The sequence below is a fragment of the Vespula vulgaris genome, chromosome 8 (genome assembly GCF_905475345.1).
Source record: "Vespula vulgaris chromosome 8, iyVesVulg1.1, whole genome shotgun sequence".
Lineage (NCBI taxonomy): Eukaryota > Metazoa > Arthropoda > Insecta > Hymenoptera > Vespidae > Vespula > Vespula vulgaris.
This window is the reverse complement of record NC_066593.1, coordinates 7,228,724-7,241,768: the sequence shown is the minus strand read 5'-3', so window position 1 is coordinate 7,241,768 and position 13,045 is coordinate 7,228,724. Positions and strand designations below refer to the sequence as shown.

The following is a 13,045-nucleotide window of genomic DNA, read 5'->3' as shown; positions in this document are numbered from 1 at the left end:
ATGAATTATAAAATCGCCATTTACGCTGGAAGATAAAGACCACTTTAGCCGATAGAAAGGGAGAAAGAGAGAAAGGTAGAGAGCACGAGAGTGGAAACGCCTCTTGTCGTAATATCGCATCGAACGCGTGAAAACGATAGCGACGAACTTGATTTAAAAGTATGGCCAACTGCGGTATGTTCTTTTTGTATTCCCCGCAGGAGATATCACCTGCTCCCAAAACACTCGAATCTCTCGACACAAGAGTCGATATCGTTATCGATAGGTATCACGATCGATATCGTCGATCTCGAACGATTCTCACTCTCTAATAATAGTACAAGACTATCGTTGACATTTTTCCACGTGACGACTAGCTACTGCTATAGAGCTTAAAAATAGTATTGGCATTGGCAGTGTCACAAACGCGAACGCGATAGTGTTCCGTTGAAAATAGATACGCATTCGACGGCCGGCGGTAAATTTTCGATTTATCGCTGCGCCGAGCGCTTAATGCAACAACGACAACGTTATCGCCGTATCGTGACATTATTTCACGGATGTTGGATCTTTTTTCGGATTTATGTTGTCCGTTCCAAAATGAAATGCATGGAACGCAGCTAACTTGCGAATATTTACCATTTCTCGATCGACACTTCGTATCGAATATGGTAAAATTTCGAGTTACCATGACGTGTATGAATCAGGGTATGTGCGTATGTGTTTTTAATCTGTAAATATGAGGCAAGAGCTGGAAAAATACTTTCGCCAAAAATTCATTTCAACGAAGTATTCTATTTTTTCTCTCGTGACCCAGCACGATCAAAAAGAATGACACACACACACACACACACACACACACGTGCGCCCGAAGAAAAAAACAAAGAGAAAAGTGTGAACTCAACAGTGATATCGACAAAGCTGACCATTTTAACGCGATAGATGCGAATTAAATGACCGACGAAAAATTTTTTTCTCGCTTATTTGTCAATTATTCTTTTACGGCAAATATATCACTTAAGTACTATTTCGATAAGAAATGTAGACTACATTGAACTGAAAATTATAAATGATAGTGACAGACGGAAAGAGAGAGAAATAATGATAGATACACATATATACGAATGGTTTTGTAAATACATAGAATGTACGATTTACCTGTAGCGATCAAAAGGTCTGCTAGCTTTCAACCTTCATCAATCAGTTGCCTCTGTTCACCGTCATCTCTTTGAAAGATGAGAGAGGAAATAACGTATGAGCGTATTACTTCCGGACCACCGTGATAACGCAGTAACGTGCTTAATGTTTGACCGATATAGATTCTGCGATATTCGTTGGACATGAACCAAAAAGCTTTATCATTTTTTGTTTTTTTTCCTTTTTGTATTTTTTTTAGTACTCGAATATCTCAATGGAAATGATTGAGGTCGAGGGACAGTCACCTCGAACCATTGCCTTTTTAAACAAGAGACAAGGGAAACGAGTTTTTCAACTATTCTACATTCCAGAGAATTTTTTGGTATAGTCAATATATCTAGTCGGAAAATTTTTATATGTTATTGGTTTTTATTAAATCGTTGCATATATACGAGGTATTGGAATTTGTCAACTATCCCATGATATGTTATATAACAGTAGTATTCTAACGATACGTATATGTAACTATAGATATCTGTTTGTTTATTACGTTACGTTGGCATATTTTGATGGAGATGTATATGTATTTGTAACTGTACATGATACGATAAATGCTAAAAGTTCTAATGAAAAAATAATTCCTCGTTTATTCAAGTTGTTTCTCATCTTTTTTTCATGCTTAATATTAAACAGATCCTTTTTTCTCTTTTTTCCTCTATCATCGAGATGAAAACCCATTATTAACGACGTTGTAATAGAAAGAACTTCGTCAATGGGTGGAAAAATTACTTCTCTGAACACTTATCATACCTTCTTGTATGAAAACCACCGATCCAATCTTTGCACCTTTTTCCTCTTTTCAAATACTACTACTACGAACGATGTTAAATATGTTTTATAAAAATACTTCTTCAGTGGACTACAAGAAATGTCTTATTTAAATTTGATAAGAAATAATATAAGTAATATAAATTTTCGTTTTAATTTAGGCAAACCCAAACATTACTTTTTACAAATGATAATAATCGATATGAATAAATCCAATATTCTATATAAAATTTTACGTTAAATTAAAGATGGAGACGTTTAATTACGATATCATACATTTTCAAATCTTTGCTAATCTTTTATTAAATAATAATCAACGTAAAGTTGTTTGTCAAAATTTAAATACAATATATGAAATTAATTCAAGCATTATTTCGCATTGAAAATTTATAATAGTAAAATCATCTTTAAATATACAATATGTAAATTTGAAAAAATCTATGCCAAAAACAAGATTTCATTTGTCAATGCCGGTCGAATAGTTCATCTTTAATATTCGTTTCAAATAAATGGCTTGTTTCAAATCCTCTCGATCCTCTCGATTGGGAGAAGAAAAAACAACGATACGAGATCGATTTTCGATATTTTACAAATTAATCAAGAAAAGTGGACACGTGGGAAAAAAGATTTATGAAAGAGTAACGGAGCTGGAGATACAATGATAGGATTGTCTTTTCTTTTTTGACTATAGAATATACTTACATTGTAGAACAAGAAAAGGAGAAATCCTTGTAATGCGATTACGATTATCGTGTCATTTTCTTGTCGTGTCTGCGCGCATGTAAACGCAAGCATGGGCACGCACCCTATCGATCGTAGCACGTGTCATATCGCCTACGAATATAATTCACTATGGCGTTACGTTGGAATATGATTTGTATCTCGCAGAATGGTGAGTTATGAGCTAAACGTTCTCCGTGAGTTCTACATTTCTTTTACGGAACAATTCGTACGATGAATAATTCACGGATTCGGACTGGAGAAATGGTATGGAACTACCATAATGAAATGTTTGGAAATATGTAGGGAGATTTGAAATATTTACATCAAGCTATTGCGCACCTACGTACATATATATATACACATATGCGAAATATTTTATGATCGCTTAACGTAACCATTTTGGAAAAGAGAATATAGAAAAAATAAAATCTTGGGAAAAATCAGATCCATTCAACGAGTTTTTCGCATCTTCTTCGTTTCCCAAGATCGAAGTTATGCCGTCAAATGGTTTGATTCGTATTTATATTGGAAATACGAAAGGCATCGAAACATCTGTCAAACGACGTACATTGAAAGATTCGTCGAGTCTCCTCCCATTGTCACTGGTTTTATCAGTGACATCACTAACGTTTTGACCGAGTTTTTTGAAGCTCTTTCTTGAAGTTTCAACCACGCCTATGTACATCTACTTTTCCTTGGTTCTCGAGTGATCTTTCTCGCGAAATTCGTACATATTCGGACGAGAGAACGTCGACTGCAAAAACAACGCGAATTGCCGCCGGTAAATTTACCGTCCGCATTTTATAGACGCTATTTGCAGAACTTTGGCCAAGAGGACAGGATTACAATGCTGCGTACGAGTGCGAGAGAGAAAGTCGTAATCGCGAGATCGAGAAAAAACACTGGAAAGCCATTCCAGCCAGCAAACGCTCGAGTTAAGTGCGGTGGACGACGAAAGCCATATGGAAATGCGTGCCCGAAAAGTTTACGTTTAGTTTTCAACGAAAAATGCATCACTCTTATATTCCATTAAAAGACTGAAAGTATTTTGCATCAAAACTGAATCGACATTTTTCCTTCTCCCATTTAATATTTCCTATTTGAAAGAATTAATTATATTAATTATCGATTAAGAGAAAAATATATATTATAAGTATTCCGAGAATTTTTCTACACTTTCAATGTTCTAATTCTAGGGATAATATTGGAAAGAAATACAATTCGTATACGTATTGATAGAGATCGGTAAGCTAGTATTAGTTAAAAATTCATTATCTCTTTTATTACGACCATTTCATCGGACTTATATAAAAATTGCACACTCCTGACTTTCAGTCAGTGCAAAAAATTCGAATTCATCGCTTGGCCATTAATCCCATCTCTCTCTTTCTCTCTCTTCCTCTCTCTCCTTCTTTTCCGTTCTTCTACAACTTTTTCAACAAGTGACTGATATAACGAGCATAGCCGAATCGAACGAACGCCGTGCTTGTAAACGTGGCTTCAAAAATATAATAGAAAAAATAAGACTCACCTGGTTATGAGTTGATGCACTCTCGGCCATTGACCTCTCGACCTGAGAATCCTCGCTGTACCTACGAGCGACGATCTATGCGATGGTGAGACCTCCATGCCCTTGAGATAGTACTTCAGAGAGGGTAGCCATTTTCCTGGAAAAGAGACGCGAAGAGACGATTTGGCATGAAGTTTCGTGCCATACTAAACTCGTCGGGAAAACTCACTGCTCGGTTCTCAATGCTGCTACTGTTACTACTCTTGGACTACTAACGTCGAGCTGTAATATCGTCGACTCACTTACGCGGTGAACTTTCGGCTCTAGGGATGGTAACAAAGACTCTTTCACGTCCTTTCTCACTCCTCTCTGTCTATATATCTCTATATATCTACCTATTTCTCTCTCTCTCTCTCTCTCTCTCTCTCTCTCTCTCTCTATTTATCTATTTATCTATCTTCCTATTTCTCTTTATTTTCTCATTCCTATTTCTCTAATTTTCATTATTACTTTTCGTTACTCACTTATGTAATGTGCAAGACAGATTACTCACCGTTTTGATATAACCATGTAGCATATTCCGCGAGATGATCCGGACTTCGAGGTTGCAAACGAACGACGTGCCGTAGAAGGACTCCCGTTGCGGAACCACTTGCTAATCTCGCGAGAACCAGATATGCTGGAATATAAGCTGGATCTAATGATACGCACTTCTGCAACATCTTGATGCACTCCTCCGTCCTGTTCGTCTTCCTATATTTACATAATCATAACATTTTTTATATTTTATAATAATCTCTTATAAAAATCATTTAAATTCGATAATTGAGAATATATAAATCTTATTGATTAGTACACCGTAAATGATGTGTTAAGATTTACATTCATTTTTATAAGTTACTTTATACTACACGTATTTTTAATTCACTCTGTTGCATTTTTACTAAGAAAGTTGTTTTTACATGTTTAACTTAAACAAAATTATAAAAACAACTCAACGTATAACACTTACAGAGGTAATTAAATATCATCAAATTTTTGAAAATTTGTTGATCATTTAGTTTCTAGCAAGTAATCTTTATGATAGGTCATATAAAATTATATACTTAAAAACTGACTCACGATAAAATTAGATCGTAACTATATCATGAATTCCGAAATACACAGATTAAAAGAGAGTGGTGGACATTAAAACAGTCAATGGATTGATTGGGCTTGTAAGCTTTATGTGTTTTAGTATAGGTTGCAGGCAATTTTGCAACATACGTTCGAACGAATTATAGTCGTGCGCTTCGCAGTAATTGACTTGACGCTTCGTAAAAGGCTTCGTAATGGTCGTGAATGACAACAGCAGGAGTGACAATCGATAATTGCATTCTTTTCCGTTTACACTCATTGCACAAGCGTCAATATAGTGAAAGAGGAAATCGATGAGTCGTTGAAGAATATAAAGGTTCAGAAACTTCATTTCTGAACAAATGCTTTCATAAATTATAAACAAGTTGATACAAAAAAGAAATTACGAGAAAGAATCTCCTTGTTAATACTTTTCCTTGTATATCTACATTGACCTACACATAAAACAGATATATCGAACGAATTCCAAGAGAATGGATATTTTTCTAATAGTAATGGTTTTATTTAAAATTTTCTTTATTTGCACGAGTTAAACTAAGCCGCAAGGAAATATGATCGGTGCGGTAATACATAGTACGATTCTTCTGATGAAAATCTTATTTACCAAAAAATAATGCAAAGAAAAAAGGAAAGAAGAGAATAACGAAATATAGGTAAAGAGCAATATCCCGTGCAAAATATTTTTCCACGGCATACGGGTACTAGAAGATAATTTTGCGATGCATGGGGTTACTGATTTACACTCGCGGGGGTGTTCTCCTAGCTCCATTAATTAAACTTTAATTTATCTAGCAGAGAGCGTTAATTAAACTTTAATTCTGGCCGTAGCTTTGGAGTTATCGCCTTGTGCAAATTTACTGTTAAAAATAAGTGCTATATATTCCTTAATGAACAGTTCGTTACGGTATACCTCGTAGAAACATTTTGTATCTTGTTGATTTACGTAGTTGAGATTATACGCAATCGAGAATGAAATCTGTTATACGATTTATGATTTGCTCTTCCGCGGCGGACAATATTCGAAATTGAAATGTCACAAAAAATGAGAGCGACACAAAGTGCAAGAGAGAAAGATAGAAAGAGAGAGAGAGAGAAACGTTTTATTTACCCATCACTGACCTGTACAATTGCCCTAAATTGTAGTGCGCATTGACGTGACCAGGTTGGGCGTGGATTGCGGCCAGAAAATGCTGCTCCGCTTGATCGCCTACCGTCAACGTCCCAAGATTATTGTGAGCGCTCGCGTAAGTTGGCCACAACCTACGAACATGAAAAATTAAATTTGTTTATATTATCAAATTAATATGCAGCTTTCATGACAATCTTAATTAATCGGAAAAAACGTGAAATTCAAATGAATAAAATCAAATTTTATTACGAGAAATAAGTACAAAGGAAGATTTTGATGCTAGAAGCCGTCGACATCTCGTTCGCTTCGTTCTCTTGGAACTTTGAAACTGCCCTTGTTAGGAAAGTTTCGATTGTAAACTTAATTATATGCAAATATTAGCCACTCTCTCGAATGCCAAAACGCGCGACAACGAGACTAGAATGGCCGCCATTGCAGTAGCGTCAGCTCGTAATGACTGTAGTAACACCAACGAGCTAGCTTGTAATCCGATTACTAATCGCATTACAGTAGACCACTAAACCGCGGCGCTAAACAAACAATTGAACTACTTTTATGTCGCAATTATGGGACAATAGCAATGTTACATTCTGCTTTAGTGATGATCGATGCGAAAAGTTGATTTTAATGAGCAAAAATTTTATGATCCGACAAAGAAATCTTCTTTTATTAAAGTTTGATTATTTGTACATTATATTTTGGTGAAGATAATTAACAAAGATAAAAATCATACGAATGAATTAATCTCTATCAAATCTATTAACTTTCAATGATTATTGTTGTCCAATAGAAATTATATTTCTGATAATGAAGAGTGATCGTTCTTGTGATCTTATAATATGTAAGCTCGAAAGAGCTGCGTTCGATATATTTTTAAAACGGATGATAGATTTGTCCATGTTACTAAAGCAGTAGAATTTGGTGATAGACACGCTTGCAAATTCGTGTAATCCGCGAATACAGGATTTTCTTATCGTAACGATCGAAACCCGATCGTCCTTTGTTAATACTAGGAAGCGATAGGAGATAGCGAAACTATCCTCGACAGAACAACGTCCGTCTATTTGTGATAAGCTGTCGGATGTTCACTATGGTGTTTCAATTGAACGAGAATTCTCAATTGTGAGATGAATGAGATCGATAACGAGACGAAACATACGGAATAATTGGATATAGAGAAACTAGTTCACAGATTACAAATTTATTCTTTATGCGAAAATACTACTGAAATGAGTTTGAAATAACAATGCAAAAAATTCGAGAATTGGTGGAAAAGAAATTAAAATATTAAAGAATCTGATAGAACATTCCGGCATTTATTTTATAAATAAATAAAGAATTCAGGACATGGAGTTTCCGTAATTTAATCTCGTTTTAGACTCCAAATAATACGAAAAATCGATTCGTACAAATATAATATTACAACATAAGAAGAAGAATAAAATATTAAAGTATGGAATGGTCATTCGTTATTTTATCGTAATATTGCGTGTTTAAACACCCGTTTGTAAACATAATCTACAAATAAAGTAGACTAATAGGAATACTTCACTAAGAACACTTAGAAGCATTCCAATGAAATTACGTTCTTATAAAACCTTATGCTATCGCTTTAATTGCAATAATGAATTCCATCAAGGAATTCCAGCCAAAAGTGCAGAATCAACGATAGGAAAAGAGAAAGAGGTGCCGACTTTATCTATCAGCTCTTTTCATTGCATTTTTGTTAAAATATCTTTTTTTTGAGAGCATCGTGCGGCTATACCGTTCATATCTCCAGAGTGTGAAAGGGGCGATCCCATTTCGTTCGTGACGTATCGCCACGAGGGACAAATTGACATTATTGCAAGCGCGAAAAGTTATTGGCTATGCGAACGTTGAATGTCTGCTTCGTTGATAGATGATAAAATATGTGAAAATTTTGTACAATGACAAATTGCCACATATGTCCTTTGTTAGACGTTGATCAATGTTAATCTTTTATCTATCTCTCTGACTCCCTCTCTCTCTCTCTCTCTCTCTCTTTGTCTTTCTCTTTTTCTCTTGTTCATCGATGAAAATCGTCGGGTATCGGACTCGCGAAACGATAGTGACGATGTGCGTTCATTAATTATGTATAACGAATGCTTTGTATTTACGTTACAACGATTCGCACTCGCTGGGTTCGCTTGATTGCGAGCGTGAGTTTACATGGGGACTATGTGCGATGAATATATAATCCTTCGTTATGATGTACACTACGGTTCCGATGCATCGGCATATTTTTTCGATGAAAATCAAAACGTGTTAGAATCATGATCGATGATATCAATGATAGCGTATTAGAACGTGTTGTTTCCAAACGAGAATCGACGTCGTTCGAATACATGCTAGTCATAGATTAAAAAAATATTTAACATATTATTATTACCTGATAATTGGAACATTTAAATACACTGACAATGTCAATATTTATTAAAATAATCGTAAATTGATAATAAGAGACAATTAAAAATTTTATACGATGACAATACTTACAAATTTTGCCTGGTATTCGATACTTTAAAATTGAAAAAGGCAATCTTTCTTCAATGTTATAAGCAAGATCAAGGTATTTCTCTAAGGCTTTTGTAACTACAGATTACATTCCGCAGAGCTGCAAAATTCCAAAGTACTGACGGGAAAATCGCAATGCGTGAAAGATGCGAAGATCGGTGTGGTGAGGGAAGCTTATCGAATTCCTTGAGAACCCTTACGGTGTCTTAAAAAGCAAATACTCTTTGCGTCGTGACAGCATTCAACTCCTTTTGTCCTGAAACTCCTCGAACGATTTTTCATTCGTTCCTTTTCTCTCAAGCCAGCGTTCCTTGAAAGAAGGGTTCTTCGCGAAGAATGCAATTCTTTCGACGAGGATAAGTCACATTCGTTTGAAGCGTTAAAAACAAGCGCGAATGGTGTTAAAACAAGAAAGAAAGAGTAAAGGAAAAAGGGAAAAAAGAAATGACACATTTATGGATCTAGAGATCTAGAATGATACAAAAACTAATTAGGATGAGGAAATATAAAAGCAAAGTTTTTGCACATTAATCTTATTTCAAAGGCATTAAATATTTATATGTTTTTCGTAAATTACAGACCTTTGATGTAACACATACGAACTAACAAGAATAAATAGTACTTGAAAATTTGTCAGATAAAAAGCAACGAAAACGAGATAGAACTCGGACTCTTTCAAATGATTGTTTGTCAAATATCTTCTTCATCGTCCCTTTTCTAGAAGTTCAACGGGTCTTAAAAATACATTCACGTACGTATGTATCTATATCTACTTCCTCTCTTATATCAGCGACGCTATCAAAAGTCTCTCGAAAGCGATAGCAAGGAGAGTTCCGACAGGCATCTCCCTCGAGAAGAAGAACGCTAAAGAGAGTAGGAAAAAAGAAGTGAGAAAAGAAGGAGTAGAACTACGCGATGCGTCTCACGCTTGTGAGACCAAACTCGAGATCGAGTTAGGAGAAAAATCTATCGGCTGCAGGTCTCGAAACTCAGTTAAAAGTTTTCGGGTAGCAAGAGAGTGAACGAGCGTGCAAATATGTTCGAATGTGTGTGTGTGTGTGTATGCGTGTATGTATGAGAAAGAGAAAGTCAAGAGAAGTGAATAAGGGAAGAAAAGATGGTTAGGAGTAAGGTGAGCGTTTCGCGATGAAAACGCTTGGCCGAAAGACGAGAAGGTTGAGGTCTTTCGAGACGTACTTCAAGCTTGTACCGTGAAGTTGTACTGCTTGAGAAAGGGTGAGAGAAGAGAGGAGAATTGGCCGAGGGTAGAGAATACGCGAATTATTTGCTCGGTCTCTCTGAAAGATATACTTTGAAAAGCTAAAATTTTCATATGGTTTTATTTAGCTGGTTATAACGTAAGCTATTGTTAACGATTATCATTGCTTGTTTTCCTAATTTCTTGCTAGCTCACGGTGTGCTGTTCTTCGGATTACTCCCTAAACGTTGAACATTTTTAGAGTTGCTGTTCTCCAAATATTCATGGATTATTCAAACGCATAAAGGACAACGAACTTTTAATTAAAGCTATTGTGTTAAACATTCCAGCCATGAAATTTTCTACGCTGAATCATAAAATCTATCAGATTTTTTTCTTGCTTTTTTTACTCGCCAAAGAAATGTTAATAACACCTGCGGTTAATTGCTAGTTGTTTTCTTTTTAAGTATAAGTACTGTTACTCGTTGGGAAATGATATTAGAGATCTTGCAAAGGTTTGAAGGAGATTAGTTTAATTTTCTTCGTGTACTTAACGTTAATTAGAATTTCATTTTGTTCGATTCGTTGAAAAGGACTCATTTTTCATTCGTTTCAAGATACATACTTTGAAAGAATTGGTTCTACATGCGTTCGTTGAAACCAAGAGTGAAAGATGAACCGAGAACAAGCCAGTCCAGGCCGGTCTCAAGAGAGAGAACCACATAGAAACCTCGATATTTACACGTCAGCCGATGCTACCCTCTAAAGTACTCGCCGGGGTGCTGCGTGCCAGGAGTGTCTCTTTATTGGATAATAAATAACGTGTTTCATTTATAAGAAGGAGATAAAGCGTGGAAGCATGTGCTCCCCAGATAGATCCCTACCTTTGGCTTTTCCCTTCATCCGTATCTCGTCATTCTTCGCAATTTCAAAATACCAGCTATTTTGTGGATACCTACTCTTTCGACTTACCCTTCTTATTACGACGATATCTATTCAATATTATTTTATGTAAAAAGCATTTGCATACTGATTCGATGTATATGTGCATAAAACGTATATTTCATAACGCACAAATCTTATTCCATCTTATATTTCAAAATAGAATTTATTAAAAAAAATTTGTTGAACTTTCGTATATAATAATAATTTTAATAAATATAAATACTTACTACGTTGTGAGATTAAAATGAAAAGTAATGTTCGAGTTCAAATTAGTATACTTAATATCGGTATTAGTCATATGTGCTATAGAATATTTATACTAACTTATACGGTTAAACATCAGATATCTAGAAGTTCATTAAGCATAATACAGTATTAGAATATTATTTAAGACAACAATATATAATAGCTAAGCAATTCAATTTAGATCAACGTATGACTATATTATTCATTTCTGTTGTTTGGCATTTCGAATCACGTTACATTACATCATATATTCAACATATGCGATTACGTTATCGAATTACGAAAATAACTCAGAATCATAGCGTTTATAGGATTGTCGATAAATAATGAAATAATGGTGCCACGGTGTTACCATCGCGCAAGAATGCATTCAGATGATTCATTCGTGAAATTTATGTGCGTCCAAAGCAATTACGTGATCAAAGGATATCCTGGGAAAGTGCGATGTAATAATTTTATCAATGGAACGATTTTGAATGCGTAGTTCAATCGTTTTGCATGTTGATAATAATCCTTCTTTCGCAAATCCGTTTTATGAATCAGATAAAAGATGGTAATGTACTCACGTTCGATATACAAGGTCTGTCATTACGATTGATAGGTATTGACTTTATACAGCTTGCGATCTAGTGTGAAACATGGAATAATAATAAAAGCACAGTGACGTGAAACCATGCTGACATGATGCATTATCGTAAACACACCTATATAATAGGTAATCTATAAAACTCCGATGGCTGATCTATATTCTTCTTCTTCATATCGACAGTAACGTAGCGTAAAAGAAAAAAAGGTTGTGTTTTAAATATTTAAATATTAAACACTGTAGGAAGGGAAAGAACAAAGGATAGAAACCTGGACAAGTTTAAAGTGCAATAAGATGACGTAAAAAATGCGATAAAAGTACAAGATATCAGACAAGCTTTAACATTCCGACGTCGGAAGAAAATGAGAAACAAGAACATGATGAAAGAAATAGGTGGAACTAACTGTGACGTAATTCAATGTACAAGATATATAAACAGATAGATAAAGAAACAGAGAAAAAGATATATATAGAGAAAGAGAGAAAGAGAGAAATAGGAGAAAGGAAGAGCAGAAAAATGGAAGAAAATACTGACAGGCAGAATGTGCTTCGAAGAAACGCACCGCTTTTCCTGGTGAATGAAAAGTAAACAGAAAAGTCTCGCCTTTTCCTGATTTCTACTTCTAGAAACTACGTTTCTTTCATCTCATTTCTCTTTCTTTCTCATTCGGTCTTTTTGCCCATTACACGCCGACTCCTTCGTGCTTTTTTCATCCATCTCTTTACTATACTTAGGACACCTTCAGCTATTTCTCCCAAGCATTAAAGCAATAAGTACTTTACGATAGTACAATGAAAACTTTACAAAAATGAATTATCTTAAAGAGAAAAAGAAATAGAAAACTCCATGATCTTTTAGCAATGCTCAATTACTACTCGTCTGCATAGAGTATCATTTCCCAATTTCTTGTATCTACTAAATAGACCAACGTCCATGTTACAAGTAATTTTCTTGGTAGAAAACTGAAGACTCAAGAAAAAGCTTTCTAACATCTGCGTTTTTCTAAGAAAGAATTTCACGATGAGATAATTACCGGTACGAAAAACGCGACAATCTTAAAAAAGTTTGAATCGTGATTACTACACGTTAAA

General features: G+C 35.0%; 1 protein-coding gene across 2 annotated transcripts in view; it reads right to left on the bottom strand.

Annotated features, from left to right (window-relative positions):
* Positions 1 to 13,045, bottom strand: part of LOC127065688 (protein O-mannosyl-transferase TMTC1-like) — a 151,592-nt gene that overhangs the window by 9,601 nt on the left and 128,946 nt on the right. For both annotated transcript variants that reach the window (XM_050998418.1, XM_050998419.1), the window contains exons 11-13: positions 6,434 to 6,574; positions 4,731 to 4,930; positions 4,199 to 4,334 (exon numbers count right to left, since the gene is read on the bottom strand). In XM_050998418.1, the coding sequence (XP_050854375.1) occupies positions 4,199 to 4,334; positions 4,731 to 4,930; positions 6,434 to 6,574 (477 nt within the window). The remainder of the gene's footprint in view (positions 1 to 4,198; positions 4,335 to 4,730; positions 4,931 to 6,433; positions 6,575 to 13,045) is intronic.